The sequence below is a fragment of the Hemitrygon akajei genome, chromosome 2 (genome assembly GCF_048418815.1).
Source record: "Hemitrygon akajei chromosome 2, sHemAka1.3, whole genome shotgun sequence".
Taxonomy (NCBI): domain Eukaryota; kingdom Metazoa; phylum Chordata; class Chondrichthyes; order Myliobatiformes; family Dasyatidae; genus Hemitrygon; species Hemitrygon akajei.
Window position 1 is genome coordinate 60,566,268 of NC_133125.1, and position 20,790 is coordinate 60,587,057.

At 40.2% G+C, this 20,790-nt stretch overlaps 1 protein-coding gene across 7 annotated transcripts in view; it reads right to left on the bottom strand.

The window, feature by feature from the left end:
• Positions 1–20,790, bottom strand: part of focad (focadhesin) — a 227,909-nt gene that overhangs the window by 130,598 nt on the left and 76,521 nt on the right. For all 7 annotated transcript variants that reach the window (XM_073072700.1, XM_073072683.1, XM_073072676.1 and 4 more), the window contains 2 exons: positions 7,307–7,513; positions 4,755–4,842 (listed from right to left, as the gene is read on the bottom strand). In XM_073072700.1, the coding sequence (XP_072928801.1) occupies positions 4,755–4,842; positions 7,307–7,513 (295 nt within the window). The remainder of the gene's footprint in view (positions 1–4,754; positions 4,843–7,306; positions 7,514–20,790) is intronic.

Below are 20,790 nucleotides of genomic sequence, written 5' to 3' on the forward strand. Positions count from 1 at the left end.
TCATTACTGTGCACTTCTTTTTTAATCTTTCGCATCTCTGACAAACTGATAGGCTGGAAATTTGAAATATAACCAAAAAAATCTGGAAATACCAACATGTTCGGCAGTATCTTGTGGATTTAGAAATGTAATTAACACTTCCAGTCAAAGACCAATTTTCAGTTGCAGAGAAAATGAGATAGGGATGTATAGCACAAATGGACTTTCTCTAATCGGCCGAAGCTAGTGTTGCCATAAATGAAGTCATCTTTTCAATAGCCTAACAGGGCCAGTCAGTTCAGATTCAGAGAAAAGCTGCCTTAAGTTGTAGAATTGAGATCAGAAGGCTACTTATCTCCCAGACAGAAGACAAGCTACTGTTCCTCAAGAATTGATTGATCTCGATATAACAGTACAGGAGACCACATTCAGTTATGTCAGAATAAGAGTGGGATAAAGAATTCAAGTGTCAAGTGACATCATCTATCTGGGAGTGTTGCAGCTCTCCATATTCAATATTGAAGTCTACAACAGAGCTGGTCATTTCTGTTTCTTCACTTGTCAGGGCAGTGAGTATAACAGTAAGGAAGGCAAGTTGCAGCTAGATAAAACTCTGATTAGGCACACTTCTGTACTGTGTGCAAATCCAGCCACTCCATTACAGGATGGACGTAGAAGGTTTGAAAAGATTTCAGATATGGTTTACAAGGATACTGTCTGGATAGAGAGTGTGGGCTACAAGAAGAGGTTGAACAAACTCAGATTATTTTCTCTGGAGTATCAGAAGCTGAGAGGAGGATGACAGAACTTTATAAACTTATGATTAGCATAGATAGGTATACAGTCAAAATCCCTTTCCTAGGGTAGTAATGTCAAACAGTGGAGGCCATGCATTTAAGGTGAAAGGTGGAAAGTTTAAATGTGAAGTGTAGGGCTTTTTTCTAAACAGAGAGGTACACACTCAAAACAGACTGCAGGGGTGGTGGTCTCCATCTCCCTCTCCTTCTCTCATACTTGCATTTTTTTAAGCTTTTTAAAAAAAAAATTCTGTACTATCATCCTATGTGCTTCAGAGCTATAAACTACCTCCAGAAGGCATCTCAAACTACAAGAGAGGTACCACCAATGATCATTCCACAACATCCTCCAAACCCAGTGCAGTACAATAGCATAGTAGTTAGCACAACACTTTACAGTACAGACAACCAGGGTTCAATTCCTGCCACAGCCTGCAAGAAGTTTGTATGTTCTCCCTGTGACCGCGTGGGTTTCCTCCAGGTGCTCGGATTTCCTCCCACAATCCAAATCTGGTTGGTAGGTTAATTCGTCATTGTAAACTGTCCTGTGATTACGGTAAAATTAAATTGAGGGACTGCTGGGCAGTGTGCTCAAAGGGCTGCAAGGGCTTATTCCTCACCATATCTCAATAAAAAAAAATGAAGTTAGCAGATATCAGCATACTCTTCCACTCAACAAGATAGCTCCAATGCACAGGCCACATTGTTCTTACAGCCGACACCAGACTCCTGAAACAAGACATTCTACTCTGCAATCTATTACTGGCAGATTACTAAATGAATACAGGAAATAATTAGGGATATTCTTAAAGTCTTCATGAATATATTTAACATTGCCAGAGATTCACGGGAATCCGAGGTCCATGGCCACTCACTCCAGCTGACACAGAAACTCTTGAATCTATTTAACAAGATCACATGTAAGTGATGCAAGCAGTACACCACCATTGTTTCCCTTCTTACTCCCCACCCACCTACACTAGCAAGCTCGTCAAAATCTGCAGCTTCTCACATTGGTCTCCTCAGACACCTCCAATCCCACAGAACTAGAGCAGAAACAAATCCTCAATTTAGAGGAGATGCCAAAGAAGAACATGCAAGAATTGCCCTTTTCCTTTGTCCACACTGTTGGAACGGTGTAATGGGTGCAGTGGGCACTGCCGTTGCTTTAGAGCTCTAGCAACCTGGGTTCAAGCTTACCCTTAAAGACTATCAGTTCTCCCTGTGATCTCATTGGTTTCATCTAGGTGCTTTGATTCCTTCCACGTGCCGGAGGTGTACTAGTTGGAAAGTTAATTGACCGCTTTATATTGCCCAAATATAGATGGCAGAAAAAAAAAGGAGAGTGGATGTATGGATATGCAAGAGGAAAAAAGATTACTTAGATGAGTGCTTGATGGTTATGCTTAGTGGTAGGCTGTTTCAATGCCATGCGATTCTCCAACTACTCTTATTATTGCTAAGACAGTCATATTCACCCTTCCTCTTCCCTCTTCTTCATTCACCACTCTGGCTCCCCTCTTTTCTCTTCTCCTCACCTGCCTATTACCTCCCCATAGTGCCCCTACTCCTTCCCTTTCTCCCATGGTCCACTCTCCCCTTTCAGATTCATTCTTCTTCAGCCTTTTAACCTTTTCCACCTACACCTTCCAGCTTCTCACTTCACCGCCCCCACCAATCCCCATCCACCTGGCTTCACCCATCATCGTCAAGCTTGCACTCCTTCTCGGCCTGAAACATCGATTGTTTATTCCTTTCCATAGATGCTGTCTGACCTGCTGAGTCCCTCCAACATTTTGTACGTGTTACATTGCTAAGATTGCCTTGTTTAAGAATCGCAAAGAAGCTGCAGCTAAACGATGTTATCTCAAAGTCCAAAGACATGGATTATGGAAAATATCATGAAAATGCCGATAAAAATAAGTGACATTACCCAGCCATCACTTCAATTCAGTCTCTATTGTTGACAGTTCAACTTCATCAAAAAAAATGAGGATTATGCTTATGAAAGAATATCCATCAATTTTGATTGCAACTTTAAATGCAAGGAAAATTGGATTTGTTCCTGACATAGGGATATTCCTGGCTTCTTCTTTCCTTCTTTCTTCAGCTTTTGTCTCTCCCACCTATCACCTCCCTGTTTCTCACATCATTTCCTTTACAACTCTCCCCCACCATCCTTTCTTACCTCCTCACCTGGATTCACCAATCACCTAGCAACTTGTGCTCCTCCCTCTTTCCACCTGCCCCCCCCCCCCCCCACCATTTTATTCTGACCTCTCTCCTCTTTTTTACTAAACCTGATAGTGTCTTGGCCCAAAACGTCAGTTGTTCATTTCCCTCCATATATGCTGCCCGACCTGATGAGTTCAACCAATATTTTAGGATATTGAACAGTACAGCACAGCACAGGTCGTTGGGCCCATGAGATGGCGCCAGCCTTTTGACCTACTCTAAGACCCTATCTCACCATTTATCTTCCATCCACGTGTCCATCTAAGTCTTTAAATGTCCCTAATGTATCTGCCTGTACCATCACCCTGGCAGTACATTCTGTGCACTTACCAATCTCAAAAAAAAACACTACCTCTGACACCCCCCCCCCCCCCCCATACTTTCCTCCAATTGCCAAAAACCTATGCCATCTCATATTAGCCATTGCCACACTGGGAGAAAGGTACTGGCTGTCCAGTCTCTCTATGCCTTTTATTATCTCACAGAATTCTCTCAAGTCACCTCTCATCCTCATTTGCTCTAAAGAACTTTTTCTCATCACCTTTCCTCAGAATTTTCTAATCAAAGCAGCATCCTGGTAGATCTCGTCTGCACCCTCCCTAAGGATTCCATATCCTTCCTACAATGAGGCAATCAGAAATGAACACAATATTCCATGTGTCGTCTAATCAGACATTTATAAAGCTGCAAAGTTTTGTGTTAGACCCCATTGCTGCTTAGTGCAATGTGCAATTCATCCCTTTAATCATCAAATAACAACTACAACCATGAGCAGGGCAGCATTCAAAAGCTACAAAAAATGCATTCCACATGATAATTTGTTTCTACAAGAAAAAAATGGAAGTTTGCAATGAGGAGGATCTACTTAAACCCCATTCTGCTTGCAGTGCATCGAAAACAACTCTGAAGCCAATGCATTCAATCAGATATCAATATGAAACCACACTGCACAAATGTTTTAGAAAATAATTGCCTTCAATATAACAGAGGTTCAATAGTAATAAGCAATCTTTTGCCAACAGTTTTGAATACCACTGAAATGCCTCACTGCCTTAGGATTCCCAAGTTCTTGGCCACCAACAATGTTCCAGTAACAAAGCAAGGGGGAGTTAGTTATTTTTGTCAAGAGTACCCATCGATGCAGAGAAGTGAAATGGCCCTTTTGCAATGAATAACATCTGACACAGGATTTTGACTTCACTTTTAAGAAAATATAGTTACAAATCTATTTCTGGTCCCATTGCACATAACCAGAATTGTTCTCTCAGAAACACACTCTTCCCAAGTCACCAGCTACAGTTTATGCTTTGATTAAAACTGTACTAGCTGTTGGGATAGCATAAAAAAACACAGAAAAAATATCTTAAAAATTAGAAATCAAAATATTTCGGCACACAAGTCAAATGCTTATAAGGTACTCCAACATTCGTGTTAAATCTGGGTTATTTACTGTGAATAATAATAAATGTCATTGTGTTTTATATGAGATCATAGGTGTAATCATCAAGTATATTGCAATTAATAAATACAAGACTTGTTTTACTGCTTGGCACAGATGCTTCAGAATTTAACTGATCCAAGTTAAGGAGTATCTGTAGGAAAATCATTCTACCCATTTCCATCAAGGTTAACTGAAGATGAAAATCTGTGTCTGTCATCTCTCATACGTTGCTTAAAATTTTATTTAAGATCCTAAAATGAGCTGGTCTTTTCTTTACAACCATTATTTAAATTCAGGCTTACCAAGCTCCAAAATGAAATGCTGCTGACACACTGGAGTATGGAGAAGAAGTAAGCTCAGTCCAACAAGCATCTCTTCAGCAGGAATACTCTGTAAAAGAACAGATTAATTTGTTTGCTTTCACAAACATAATCACAACTAGCTCCCAACTTCTCACATCAAGATGACACCAGTGACCAACGGTGCAATGTTACAGACAGCTCACAAAACTACTACATACTCTTCTTCTAAATATACTTCTTCTGAACTGCAATCAATTGCAGCCTGTAATTTCCCTTTTAGGGATGTACTTCTGAGCTGACTAAATTATCTGCAACTTCTGCGATCTCTTGAGGGATTCAGCAAACTAGACAATCAGGAGTGCAGGTACGACTGAGGTTGCCATCACGGAGGGTATACACTGCGTCGATACCTGATAGCAGAACATGAACCCACGGTCAGCTCCATTACTCTGTGCCGATTAAAGCACTGAGCAAGATTAAAATGGTCACGGATGAGAACAGAAAACAAACAAGTGTTCAGCACTGTCAGCTTACGTTTAACCAGTCTTCTTCTGTTCTCACTATTACCATCAAGCGGCAGGTGCAGGAATCTTCAGTCCAACACCGCCAGGTTTAGGAGCAACCGTTGCCCTGCAGCCATCGAGCTCTTCTACGGGCTTCACTCTTCCTCAGTGCTGAGCAGGCTCCGCAGCTGTGGTTCATGTTCCATGTGTTCTTGTTCGCTTTTTGTTTTACTATTTGAGTGACTTGATCAAGGAGCCTCAACATTAAACTGACTCTGCAACTGTAGCCCACACCCAATGGCATTTGCCTCAACACTGACTGACTCTGCAGCTGTGGTCTGTCGCTTTCAGGCTCCTGGGCTGGCTTTATTCAACTCAGCACTGAACCGTCTCTGCAGCTGTGGTCTGTTGCTATCAGGCTCCTGGGCTGGCTTTATTCAACTCAGCGCTGTACCGTCTCTGCACCTGTGGTCTGTCACCATTGAGCTCCTGGACTGGCTTTAGTCGCCTCATTTGGAGCACAATCAAGACTGCATGATGCATCTGACAAGTTTTTGAGAATTATTAAAGAAAACCGAAGTACAAACATAATGATGAACACAATTAGACAAATCCCCTCAAAGTACAAATGGGGATACAATTACTACTTTACTCTTTCCTGGACAATGAATATAATTAACAAAAAATGCTAAAAGAAATATAGCAAAGCTTGAACATTTTCAGATTCGCTCATGAATAATATGAATACTATAACATCAAATCACCTATGTGCATAATGAAATCTTCACAAAATACTGCACCTCAAAGAATATACACAATTCCAATTCACAGGACAAAATTTAAAACATAAAATATATTGCTGAACAACTGGAAAAGATGTTCCAATTCAAGACCTCATACTGCCTACCCAGAAAACAAGCAGATTTATGCTTTTGTAAATTTGGAGGACATGAGCAATTTTGTATGGGTGACTAATAAACTTTTCAATATTCAGTGATGCCGCTGAGATAGCAGCAAACAACAGAGTTTATGGGCACATCAATTTCACAGAACCCAAAGGAAATAAAAACTAAGTTACACAATCTGAAAGTTGGAGTTGGGCCTACAATTGTTTTATGAGAATAAACCATTAAGGAGGCATTTATTAGCTCAGATTTTTTCTAAAGCACAGTTCAATTCGTAACAAGAACCACTTCTTTAATTGAAGTATTTTAATTTGGAGCCAAGCACCTGGAGAGGCAGGCACCCTGCTTTCTAGACAACGTGAACCCAATGTTAATGTGCAAAGCCAGTGAGTACAATGTGACCGGTAGATTATGCCAGGTATTTGATTTGACTGAAATACCCACAGTACATTACTCAGTCTGGGTTTTTGATACCCTTAATCTTTAGTTGATATCCCTGTAACCAAGGGTTCCCAGTGTTTTTTTCACGCATGGACCAATACCATTAAGCAGGGGTCTATGGACCCCAGGTTGGGAACCCCAGCTGTTGTTGAGGCCTTCACTGGTCAGAGTTGACCATGGATATTGCATCCTAGCAGTCTAGGTACACAAGCCTGGGCAACACAATAAGGCAATGCAAGCAAGCTCCTCCTCTCCATGCATCTGATGAACCCAAAGGAACTGCAGAGACCAATACGTATGGTAAGGCACAGAAGCTATGGGCCAAATTCAGATAAATGGATTTTATATAAATAAGTACAATGGCCAACATGGACAAGGAAGGCTTCTTTTCAAAGTTTTGTGATTCTACCTTTGGTGAACCTCACATGCATATCATGCATAACACAAGATGCTTTGAGAAAATGCTGAACATCAATAACTGCAAATATTTGTCCAGGTGACTCAATACCAGGATACAGTATTTATTAGTGAGAATAGTGCAGTTTTCATTACACTCAAACATGACAATGCACTGGCATTTCTAACAGGAAATATACTTAATTGAATGATATGAATGGAGGGTGAAAATATTACCATAATCTGTCACAGTAAAGCTCCGGGACAAATTTTATGTTGTCCTCTACACAAGATCTGCACCACCTACCTTAGGAACAGTGCTGACAATCATCTGAATTTGATGAATAAGGGAAAAGAATTCTCCTGTAATATTTAGGCTAACTTCACAGACACATAGCAGTTGCAGAGAAAGCTGGGCCAACTCAGTTTTCCAAAAATGAGGATGGCGAAGTAAAGCCAGTGATAATGCCTTCAGAAAAATAGCAGCTTCCGTAACATGCACCAAACTGGTCACCTGGTGAGATAGGGCAGAAATTTTGACGTTAGTACGGCACAATCATTCCAGCTGCACACAATTTTTCTTTGCAATGTGCTTCATTGAAAACCAGACTCGTATTCTGAGATTTCACTTTTTAACATGGATGGCATTAAAAGTCCAATAGTAAATCTAGCTGGTGCATTAATGAAATGCAGAGAGAAGTTTAAGCACAGATGTACCAAAAAGAAACAGTCTTCTAATACAGTTAGTGCCTTATCTCTGCTCAAATTGATTTTTTACACCAATGTTTTGACATGCAACACCTGCTGAGCTGACAAATCTAGTAGGTGCTTTGTGAATGGGAAGAAACGGCAAAAAGGTCAGAAATAGAGATAAAACAACAAATTCTACCTTCTGTTGGCACAAATACCAAAAACTATCCCATTGTCAGATCTTCAAATACTAGAAGGTCAATTTTGCTTTCCCTCTCAAGCTCTTTGTTGAGAGATAAATCAAAAGAAAGGTAAATTTGACAAATACTTTGAATCTTCCGCTTCCAGAATTTCCCATAATACTCCACAGCTAATTAATTATTTTTCTGGCAAACACACCAAATAATTGGTAGAGTTCAGTCCCATAAATAGTATTAAAATAATTAACCAAAAGAAATTTATCTGTACAGATGTTGGACATAGAGTCCAGACAGGATATAAAGCATTTCCTAGATAATCTTGTGATGCTACTGTGATCCTATGTATCTGAAGAACAAATATTGTGATTTAATACATCAGAAAGCTGGCATCTCCAGCAACATAGTGGTCCCTAAACTCAGACTAGGGTCTGAGGTGGGCCTTGAAATTATGGCATTCTGTTAGTACAAACTGAGTAGCAGCTTCAGCACAGGAAGAGAAGACAGATGAAGAGAACAGAGAATGGTGGGGAATGAAAACAAGGGAGAAGGAGAGAGAATACAATGAGTGAGCAATCAAAAGGAAGACAAAGAAATGAGGAACAAGGGGAATCCGGAAAGAGTAAATAGGAAAAGAAACATGAACCAGAAGCAATTACAATAAGGAAGTGGAAATAACAAAATGGTTAGGATGAACAAAAGAAAAAAGCAACGCAGGAGAAAATATGGAATGTGAATGAACAAACTAAGCTGAAAATAACAATAGAGTGTTAATTATCGGATAATGGCAGGATCAACATAAAAATCAGCTATACAAGAAAGAGGCTCAAAACAGAGAAGTACAGTAAATAAAAGTGAAAGTAGAAAAAAGGAAAGAAAGCAAGAGGATAACAGAAAGAATCAACAGAGCAGAATTTAACAAGAAAAACTAAAAAAGGAACAACAAATGAAGTTAATTAAAATGCAAATTAAAAGAATAGATAGTGTCATGAACAGAAGTAGCATACAAGATGTTTTTAAAGATATAGAGAAAGATATACAGCTGAAACAAAAAGGGCAGACATAGAAAAAGGAAGATAAATACAACAGAGGTAGTTCACTAACTAATGGGAGGTTACAGCTTACCACCCTTATATTAGTACTTTGGAACAGCTACCAAATTAATTTCACTTCCCTGTTTGTTTACAATAATACTGCAAGCATGTTTTCATACTTGCATGAAGATGGCACCGATAACTGGCGCCACTTTGTGTACAGCTACAATGGTAATTATCAAATATTCCACAGTTATGGCTCTGGATACTTTAGTAAGCAGCATTGTTTTGATAGGTTTAAAAAAACAATCAATACTCTAAATCAACAGATCCTGGACTGCAGACTCAGGTCACGAGTGCAGTTCCCCTTTAAGAAAACACAAGTCAGCATGGCACACTGATTTATAGGTACGACTGAAACGTTAAGGCCTTAGACTCCGACTCTTGACTATACTGCTGGTGAATGTACAGTCTCTGGAAAATAAAAATGAAGTTCTTTGAGCAAGAATGCTGTACAGAGGAACGTAACTGACTGTTGTGTACTTTGCTTCACAGAAACATAGCTGTGTTCCACCATTTTGGACACAGCACTGCAGCCGTTGGCATCGCCATTCTCCATGAAGACAGCACAGGTCAGTCTTTTAAAGGTAGAGGGGGTGAAATATGCTATACGATTAACTCATCGTGATGCACAATGTGGCAGGTCTCAGCCCTGCTCACCCAACCTGGAACACCTAGCAGTCAAATGTAATTCTTTTTTTTAAACTACCAAGGGAGTTTTCCATGACCTCCTTGGTAATAGGGTAAATTCCATCTTAGGCCAACGTCAAGCAGGCACTGAAGGAGCTAACCACTGCAGGCACTGGCATCCTGTCCCACTCAACTCAATAATAAGCAAATGCTTTTTGAGGCTGGTCAAGGACTACATCTGCAGCATGCTACCACCCCCACTGGACCCCCTACAATTTGCCTACCGACACTACCAATAGACAGATGACACAATAGCCACAGCTCGACACACCGTCCTTACACACCTGGAGAAGAAGGATGCTTATGTGAGAATGCTGTTCTTGGACTACAACTCACCATTCAACACCATAATTCCCTTCAGGCTTGACAAGAAACTCAGAGACCTCGGCCTTCACCCTGCCTTGTGTAGCTAGATCTTGGACTTCCTGTCAGATCACCGGCAGGTGGTAAGAGTGGGCTCCTTCACCTTGGCCTCACTGACCATCAACACAGATGCTCCTCAGGGCTGTGTATTAAGTCCCCTACTTTACTCCCTGTATACCCATGATCGTGTCACCACCCACAGCTCCAATCTGCTAACTAGATTCGCAGATGCTACTACACTGATTGGCCTTATCTCAAATAATAATGAGGCAACCTACAGAGAAGAAGTTATCATCCTAACACAGTGGTATCAAGAAAGCAACTTCTCCCTCAATGTCACAAAAACAAAGGAGCTGGTTGTGGACTATAGGAGGAATGGCGACAGGCTCACCCCTATTGACATCAATGGATCTGGGTTTCAGAGGGTGAACAGCTTTAAGTTCCTCCAAATACACATCACCAAGGACTTTGCGTGGTCTGTACATAACAGCTGAGTGGTGAGAAAAGCACAATGGCACATCTTCCACCTCAGACAGTTGAAGAAGTCTGGCGTGAGTCCCCAAATTCTAAGGACTTTCTACAAGGGCACAATTCACAGCATCCTGACTGGCTATATTAGTGCTTGGTATGGGAACTGTACATCCCTCAATTGCAGGACTCTGCGGACAGCCCAGCACATCTGTAGATATGAACTTCCCACTATTCAGGACATTTACAGTGACGCGTGCATAAAAAGGGCCCGAAGGATCATTGGGGACCCAAGTCACCCCAACCACAAACTGTTCCAGCTGCTAACATCCAGGAATGGGTACCACAGCGTTAAAGCCAGGACCAACAGGCTGCAGGGACAACTTCTTCCACCAGGCCATCAGACTGATTAATTCACGCTGACACAATTGTATTTCTAAACAATACAGACTGTTCGGTTGTACATACTATTTATTACAAATTCCTATAAATTGCACATTGCACATTCAGACAAAGAAATAACAAAGTTTTTTACCCCTCGTTTATGCGAAGGACGTAAGAAATAAAGTCAATTCAAAACAGTGTATCTGATATTTTTCCCTAACATCGCAAGGAATTTAAACCAGCCCATTTGAAGAAGTTTCTGAAGAGCTACCACCCACCTATCACCTGTGGAACTAAAAAAACCAACACACTTGCCCGCTGTTATACCACCATCAAGAATGCTTAGCGTGCCATCCCACACCCACACTTTGAAATCTCCAATCACCTGGCGATACTTTTATTCCCAGTTTACAGGCATAAACTAAAGACTGCAGCACCAGTAGTGAGGACCAAGAAGGTATGATCAAGGAGGGTGGAGGACTGCTTACAGGACTGCTTTGAGTTGGAAGGACTGGGCAGCATTCAGGGATTTATCTTTGAATCTGAATGAATATATAAGTGCTACCATCTTCATCAAAAACTCTATAGATAATTGTGCGCCTTCCAGAAAATACCAGACAAACCCAAATCAGTCTGCTGAGGGATAGATCTGTAGCAATCAAGACTGGTGATCCAGAACTCTACAAGAAGTCAAGGTACAACCTACAGAAGGCTATTTTAAGAGTGGAAAAACTATTCTGATTGAGGTTAGAAACAGAATCAGAGGCAAGCCAGCCTTGACAGACCATTACTTCCTTCAAAGCGAAACCTAACATCATGAATGGTTCTGATACTCACTTCCAGATGAACCGAATGCTTTTTATGCACACTTTGAAAGGGAGAATAAAAGGTATACCTCAGCAAATCCCTGTAGCATTTGGTGTCTCTGTCTCAGAGGCCAACATCAGACCACCTTTCAAGATGGTGTACCTGGTAGGGCTCTGAAAACCTGTGCAAACCAACTGGCAGGAGTGTTAAAGGTCATCTTCAATCTCTCTTGCTACAGTCAGTGGTTCCCATCTGTTTCAAAAGGGTGACAATTGTAACAGTGCTCAAGAAGAGCAGGGTGAGCTACCTCAATGACTATCGCCCAGTGACACTCACATCTACTGTGATGAAGTGCTTTGAGAGGTTGATCATGGCTAGAATCAATTCCTGTTTAAGCAAGAGCCCAGACCTGCTGCAATTTGCCTATTGCCACGATAAATCTACAGCAGATGCAATCTCACTGGCTCTCCACTCAGCCTTGGTTCACCTGGAAAATAGTAATACTTACGTCAGGCTGCTGTTTATTGATTACAGCTCAGCATTCAACACAATCATAGCCTCAGTGCTAATCAACAAGCTCCCAAACCTGAGCCTCTGTAACTCCCTCTGCAATTGGATCCATAACTACAATCTGTCAGGATCGGAAATAACACTTCCTCGCTGACAATCAACACTGGCACACCTCAAGGCTGCATGTTTAGCCCACTGTTCTATTCTCTCTACACCCACAACCATGTGGCCTAAACAGCTCAGACCCCGCCTATAAATTTGCCAACAACATTACTATCATTGGCAGAATTTCAGATGGTGATGAGGAGGCGTACAGGAGCGAGACAGATCAGCTGGTTGAGTGGTATCGCAACAACAACCTTGCACTCATCATCTGTAAGACAAAGGAACTAAATATGGACTTCAGGAAGGGGAAATCTAGGGAACACACTCCAGTCCTCATCAAAGAATCAGCAGAAGAAAGGGTAAGTAGTTTCAAGTTCCTGGATGTCAACATCTCTGAAGATCTATCCTGGGCCCAGCATACTGATGCAATTAAAAAGACACAACAGTGGCTGTATTTCAAAAGGACTTTGAGAAGACTTGGTATGTCATCAAACACGTTTGCAAATTTCTCCATCGTTGCCACTAGCCTCCCCACTATCAAGGACACCTTCAAAAGGTGGTGCCTCAAAAAGGTGGCACCCATAATTAAGGACCCCCATCACCTAAGATGTAGCCTCTTCCCAATGCTATCATCATGAAGGTGGTACAGGAGCCTGAAGACACACACTCATTGTTTCAGGAACACTTCTTCCCCTCTGCCATCAGATTTCAGAATGGACAATAACTCCATGAGCATTACTTCACTATTTTTTCCTCTTTTTGCACTATAATTTATATATACATTTCTTATTGTAATTCACAGTTTTTAAATTAGTGTATTGCAATGTATTGCTGCCACAAAACAAAATTCACGACATATGCCAGTGATATTAAATCTGATTCTGAGTCTGATTCATTGAAAGAGGCCATTTGATTGCTTTCCTCTATCCCTACAAGCAGCACATTTCAGATCCTTGTCAGCTTAAAAAAGGTCACTTGTTCTTCAGCAAATCAGCTAAAATCGGAGTTCTCTGCTTCACCAACCATTTACTCTAGAATGCTTCCCTTATTTAATTTAACCATTTATGAATTTGAGCACCCTTGACAAATCACCCTTTGCCTGCTGCAAGCAATACAATCGAGTTTTTTTTCTATCAAATGTTCGACTGCTCTTCTAAAACATTCTGATGACAACCTTTCAGATGAAGTCCAAAATGTGTTCAATTTCAAGGGAGCAAATTTCAACAAAATATGAAGAATAAGCCCAGAGTTAATGTCTTCAGTCCCTGTCACAAAATCCACTCCTTAGCCAATGAGTCCATTGCTCTTCCTGGCACTGTCCAAAACCCAACTATATAATTGGAAAACTTCCAATTCCAACCTGAACACAAATTTCAAACCATGTCTCCAGATCAACACTCCGGTCACAAAATCCACCTCCAGAATATTCAACTCAACCTCTGACTATCTACAGGCTGTTGAAATCCTCTCCTTTGTCTGTATTAACTCTAGACTCAAACAAGCCAATGCATTCCAGGCCAAATGCTTTGTTTCATCCTTCATAAATATGAGGTAATTCAAATGCTGCTTTCATGTAAAGTGTCCTCTCTGACAGTGATGAGATGTGGAGCTGAGTGATCATGATGAAATCCAAACTGGGTTTTGCTGAGCAAGTTATCGATGAGTAAGTGCCATAGTCCTTCAATTCTGCCATATCTCTCTTTGCTAATGACTGAAAGTAGATTGCTTAGGTGATGTAAAGCAGGACTATATTTGTCCCTACATTTTCTGCTTAGGATATAGCTAAGCAAATCTCCACATTCTTCACTATATGCAGGTTTTAAAAATGAACTTGTTTTTGCAGTATTTTTTCTACAACTTTTTGATTTCATTGCGAATGAAAATTTGGTTTAAAAACTGGGCTCTGTATGTCATTGACCTCAAGGATACAAAGATAGAGGGATGGATAATTAACTTAGCACTACTTGCTGAAGGTGATTGCAAATTTGGCTTTGACATTCACTTACATGGATCTGTCAGTGAGGATTAAGATTTTTTTCAGGAGCCTTCTCCATCCATTAGTTATAATTTGATGAGGCAGGACGACATAGCTTTGATCTGATCCCTTTACTGTGTGATTCCTTTGTTCTATCTGGTACCGTCAATTTACTCTAATTCTTATTGACAATACTGTGATTTCCCTCAGCATTCCTTCATTTTGTCCAAATTCAGTAAAGATTTATTCTTATGTTCTCTTTATATGGTTCTTAAAACTGAATAACTTACATAAAGAGCAGTTAATGTCAACCATGGTATTGTGCATCAGGTGAAGATTGCTGTTTTTTTCCCTCCCAGAAGGACCCAAGTGAAGCAGTTGAGTTTGCAAAGCTGTTCTTTAACTTCATATCGATTTTTCCCAACAATGGATTATTCTTCCAATTATTTTTTGTTAACTGTATTTGTCTCCCTCAACTGCTGTTGTTCTGTTTGAACTCATTTTTTGGATGCAAAAATTTAATCATTGTGGCACTTCCTCAATTTAAAAATATCATCTCCACCAATGGCTCACCCCATGCAATGCAATCTCCTGGTAGTCAAAGAAAACTGAAGTTGAAGTTGACAGTGTGGGGGTTTAGGTAGAGGGTAGTTAAAAATGAAAGCCAATGGAAGAAAACAGGGAAATTCACCACCAATTTTTACCTAATCAAACAACATTACCTAATTCTTCCAAATCCCAGCTACCTCACAATTACTTCCAAAACTACAAAAACTGTAACTGTAACTTTTTTCTTAGAAGATATACATTCCTGTACCTTTAAATTTATTCATGAAGTTGAACAATCAGGGTAGGGAATAATTAAACTTTTGTGGCTTATAAAATGACTAAACAGTGAATGTACATTTTATTTTTAAGATTGTGGTAAATAATAAAAAAGAGTAGTGTCTTAAGTTCTTTAAGAATTTGAAACCCACAACCTTATCTAAAAGATCACTTTCTTGAAAAACAGTTGGTTTTATTTTAACAAATAAATTCTCTGTATCCTCTTGATCATAGTGAAAAACTTGGCATTTTCTTAAACTTAAAAAGTGCTTTACCATTACCATTAATGTGAATATTACAAAAAAAATTCTGACTCTACAATATTTATGGTGTGGGTAGTACTACTTCACACAGACAAGTAAAATTTTAGGTTTAAACACTGTGTTCATCCAGTTCATCAGGATGGCTACAGGACAATAATGAAAAAAAAGACAGCAATGATATTATCTTTATTCCTGCCGGACAGTTCACATATAGGCAGTGGATCCCAGATTTAATTTGTTAATGATGAACTCCCGATGGATTTGTGCTTTGGACAATAGATTAACAACAAAGACCCAGCTCTTTACTTCATCCCTCCCCCTCCTGATTTCACCTATCACCATGTGTTTCCCTCTCCCCTCCCCCACCTTTTAAATCTACTCCTCATCTTTTTTTCTCCAGTCCTGCTGAAGGATCTCAGCCCGAAACGTCAACTGCACTCTTTTCCATAGATGCTGCCTGACCTGCTGAGTTCCTCCAGCATTTTGTGCCTATTGCTTGGATTTCTAGCATCTGCAGATTTTCTCTTGTTTGAGAAGGGAAGCAACTGTTCCTGAAAGGTTGAGTGTGGGTCTTCAGGCTCCTGTACGTCCTTGATGTAATTTAATAACGAGAAAAGGGCCTGTGTCCTTCATAATGGATCCTGCTTTCTTGAGGCTCTGCCTTTTAAGATATCTTCAATGAAGAGAAGGCTTGCGTCTGTTATGGACCTAGCCTAGTCAACAACTTTCTGAAGCCTTGTACAGTGAATGAATTGACATTGACTCAGGTCAAGTGTCCAGAAACTGCACTATCATCATTTGTGTACTATGAGGAAGAAAGGTGGCAAGATTCGGGAAACTTGTATGATGAGAAATACTACAAATTTATTCAAAAAAAGAAAGGAAATACAAGTAAGGTTTAAGAAACTGGATAACACCTTTAAGGAAGCAGAATAGAACTTGAAAAGTGTCCTTTGTGAATGGAATTAAACAAAATCGTAAGGCGTTCTCTATATATATTAAAAGCAAATAAAATTGAGGGTAAAACCACTTAAGGACAAAGGAGGGAATTTATGCCTGGAGCAAGAGAAAGTGAGCAAGATAGTAAATGAGTACTTCATATCAGTATTCACTAAAGGACATTCCTCTCGTCAAGAAAGGGTATGCCAATATTCTAAAGCAGGGTTAGGCAACCTACGGCCCATGGGCCAGATCTGGCCCATGAAGGTATTTTGACCAACCTACGAGCAAATATTGGGATACTATGCTTATCCAGCCCGTGAGCAATTTTTCCTTATTCTGAGTGTTTCACATGACCACACTGATGGACATGCATGGAGTCTTGTTACACTGACCCCAGGTTCCGTTTTGTTCCAAACCAAACACTGGTACATACGAATGACGGGAAGGCAGACTACCTTATTAGATACTCACTGTGCACGTGCAGGTTTTCAGATGGGATCATTCAAATTTGTAAACAGAAACAGTGTCACTGTGTTTTAACAAGAAATCCATGCTAAATATCCAGATACTTACATGTACTACGCTACTTGTTGAATAACTCGTGATTCGAAATAAAATCGAAGAAAAAAATTCCAATGGCAATTATTGCAAAACGCAGGAAGATAGAGACTGAGTGTCGAAATTTCCAAGACACTTCGACACTAGATTACTTCTTCATTAAGCAAGCTGGAAAACCAGTTTGTCTCATTTGCCTAGAAAATGTTGCTGTGACGAAGATGGCAAATATCAGGCGACATTATGAGACCCGCCATAGTGGAAATTTTAACAAGTTTACTGGTGTTACGAATGTGGAACAACTCTGAGGGACCAAAGGGTACAAAGTCGCCCCCTCCTTTTTGAGAATCGCAAGATCGCTATTATTTCGGGTCTGAGACCCAGGAAATGAGAGAGAGAGACACACAGAATACACAACCAGGTGGAATGTCTCCTGACATAAGCGGAACGGAACCACTGATTACTGCCATTGTCTCTTGGAGAAGGAATTGTGTATTGAGTACTGTACTATTCATTGAAACCCCTCAGGGGACAACCAGAGTGGTCTGGTTGAGGGATTGCATCATCCCAACCTGATTGGCATCTGAGACCCCGTGAGTACGGATAAAAGAGGGGTCTGGGGAACACCCCTTGAGACGCACCAGGAGAAACGCTAGAAATCCAGTGACAGCGTTTTATAGCAAAAGCCGGTGGAAGCCCGTGTGCGTCCTCCCTTGCCTGGGTGGCGGGCTCATCACGGAACGGTCTAGCTAAAGGACGGATATGGATCAAGACCGTACCAAGGAAAGTCAGCAAGTTTTTCTCTTTCTCTCTCTCTCTCTCCAACAATTACAACACAGCGACGACCAAACGGCTGCAGCCTGTATGAACTGAAATGACCTTTAGATTTCCACCGGACAATTCATTAACCCCTAGACAACGATAGAGCTTGTTTCTTATTGATTATTATTATACCCGCACTTTTAGGTTTAGTATTGACGACGTATATTATCTGTATATTTGCATTGATATTATTTTTGTGTGTTTTTGCTAATAAATACTGTTAAAAATAGTACCATCAGATTCCAACGGACATCTCTATCTTTGCTGGTAAGTAACCCAGTTACGGGGTTCGTAACACTGGACAAGCAAGGAAAGATGAAGTTGAGCGAATGAAGGCTAGTTTTAGAAAACAAACGTCATTTTTTGCCAAAAAAAGCAGTGAAAATGAAGGAAATACCCGTGCCAGCTACAATTGTGGGAGTAGCAGCTTCAAAAAAGAAATTGTGCACCTTTTCCCACTTTTCAAGAAAGTAAAGCACAAGATCTAGGCATTTTAGTGAATATGGTCCAAGAATTGAGAAAAGAGTTTTCATCTCATTGTGCTGATTTTCACTTGCATGCAAATGAGTTCAAGCTGTTTGCTACTTCATTTGATGTGGAAGTGGACACTGCATCAGAAATTTTTCAAATGGAATTGATTAAGATGCAGTGTGACGAGATACTAAGATCAAAATTTCATTCTGAAGATGTGTCAGTGCTTGACTTCTATAGAAAATATATTCATCCAAGTGGGAAGTATCCTAACTTAGTGGACCATGCAAAAAAGATGGCGTCATTGTTTGGCAGCACTTATGTTCAATTATTTTCAAAAATGAAGCACACCAAGAACAACTTGAGAACAAGATTGACTGATGCCCATCTGGATAATGTCTTGCTCTTGGCATCAGCAAGTCTGACACCCAATATTGAGAAGCTTTCAAGCAACAAACAGCATCAAGTTTCATATTGATTTATCGACTGTTTGTATTAAAATTTTATTTTTTATGATACTTAATTTACCACCATTCAATGCATCATATTCAAACATTTTATGTTTAAAGATCCATTGTGTCCTTTTAATAGATTCAAAAGATGCCTTGACTGAAATAAACTGCAACTAAACTGAGTTTTTTGATTACTACTTGGCATCCTTGGTTAAGCACAAATGATTTTCTAGCAAGCATTATTCATTAGTTTGAGGTAAAACATAACTAGTTGTATCTAAATAGATAATTCCCATATTTCAAGTTTTTTATGGCATTTATCTGGCCCACCGTCTGCTCATTAACATGCAGAGGCAAAAAGGTTGCCGACTCCTGTTGTAAAGCATTTTGATATCAAGGGGTAATATCCAAAGGTGATATCAAGAGGTGTGGGGGCTTTGAAGAACATTAAAGTGGACAAATATTGAAGATTTATGGGATTAATCCCAGGTTGATAAATGATGCAAGAGAGGGGAGTTCTCTGTATCCTCTTTAGCCACAAGTGAGGTCCCCAAAGTACTGTAGAATAATCTATGTCATTCCTTACTTTAAGAAGGGCAAAAGAGACAAGCCAGGAAATAATAGATCAGTGACCTTACATTAATGGTAGGGAAATTATTGCAGAAGATTCATAGGGATAAGATCTACTCACATCTGAAAAAGCACTGACTTTATTAGGGATAGCAGAATGGTTTGTACAGGGAAAGCCATGCCTCACAAACTTGATTGAGTTATTTAAGGAGGTGATGAAGGTGATTGATAAGGGTAGAGCAGAGGATATTGTACACAGTGTGTAGATGTTAGTAAAGCTTTTAATAAGGAACCTCATGATAGGCTGATCCAGATTAAGGCACATGATATCCAGAGAAATTTCATGAAATGGCTTCAAAATTGGCTTCGTCATAAAAGACAGTGTTGTAGTAATGGAGGGATGTTATTCTGAGGAGAGGCCTGTAACCAGTGCTCAGCAAACATCAATACTGTGACTAATGTTGTTTGTGATCATTTGGATGAAAGTGTAGATAGGCTGATTAGTAACTTTATAGGCAACACTAAAGTTAATTTGGAGAGGGAGGGAGAGCAGGCCAATGTCTTAGTATATATTGGTACCAATAATATAGGAAGGAAAAGCAAAGGTCCTGAAAAGAGATTTTAGAGAGCTAGGTAGAAAGCTAAGAAGCAGGACCTCCAGGGTAGTTATTTCTAGATTGTTGCCTGTGCCACGCACCAGTAAGGTTAGAAACAGGATGAGCAGGCAGATAAATGCGTGACTGAGAAGCTGGTGCAGGGGGCATTGGGATCTTGGATCATTGGGATCTATTCTGGGGAGGGTATAACCTGTTCAAAAGTGACGGGTTGCACCTGAACATGAGGGGGACCAATATTCTTGCAGGCAGGTTTGTTAGAGCTGTTGGGGAGGGCTTAAACTAATTTGGCAGGGGGTGAAACCAGAGTGATAGGACTCAGGGTAGGACGAATGGAAAAAAAGTAAAGGTAGTATGCAGTCAGGATGTCAGGAAGGGCAGGCAGGTGATGGGACATAGTCGCAGCTAACAGGGTAAGTATCAGTACATCAGTAATGCAAAATCAAAAAGGGTAGCTAATACATTACTCAAAATGTTGTATCTCAATACGTAGAGTGTAAGAAATAAGGTGGATGATCTTGTTGCACTATTACAGATTGTCATCACTGAATCATGGCTGAAGGATGGTTGTAGTTGAGAGCTGAATGTCCAAGGTAATATTGGAGGGATAGGAAGGTAAGCAGGGGGATGGTGCGGCTCTACTAGTAAAAAAAATGGCATCAAATCAGTAGAAAGATGTGACATAGGATCGGAAGATGTTAAATCCTTGTGGGCTGAGATAAGAAACTGCAAGGGTAAAAGGACACTGATGGCAGTTATATACAGGTGTCCACCACTTTACAAATGTCTGCTTTATGCCACTTCGCTTTTACAAAAGATCTACATTAGTAATCTGTTTTCTCATTACAGAGGATTTTTGTTTTTACGAATATTTTTCCCATACTGAATTGGCTGTTATGTAATGAACCAGAGGCAATGAGGGAGCTTAAGGTAAAAGAACCCTTAGGAACCAGTGATCATAATATGATTGAGTTCAACTTTAAAACTGATAAGG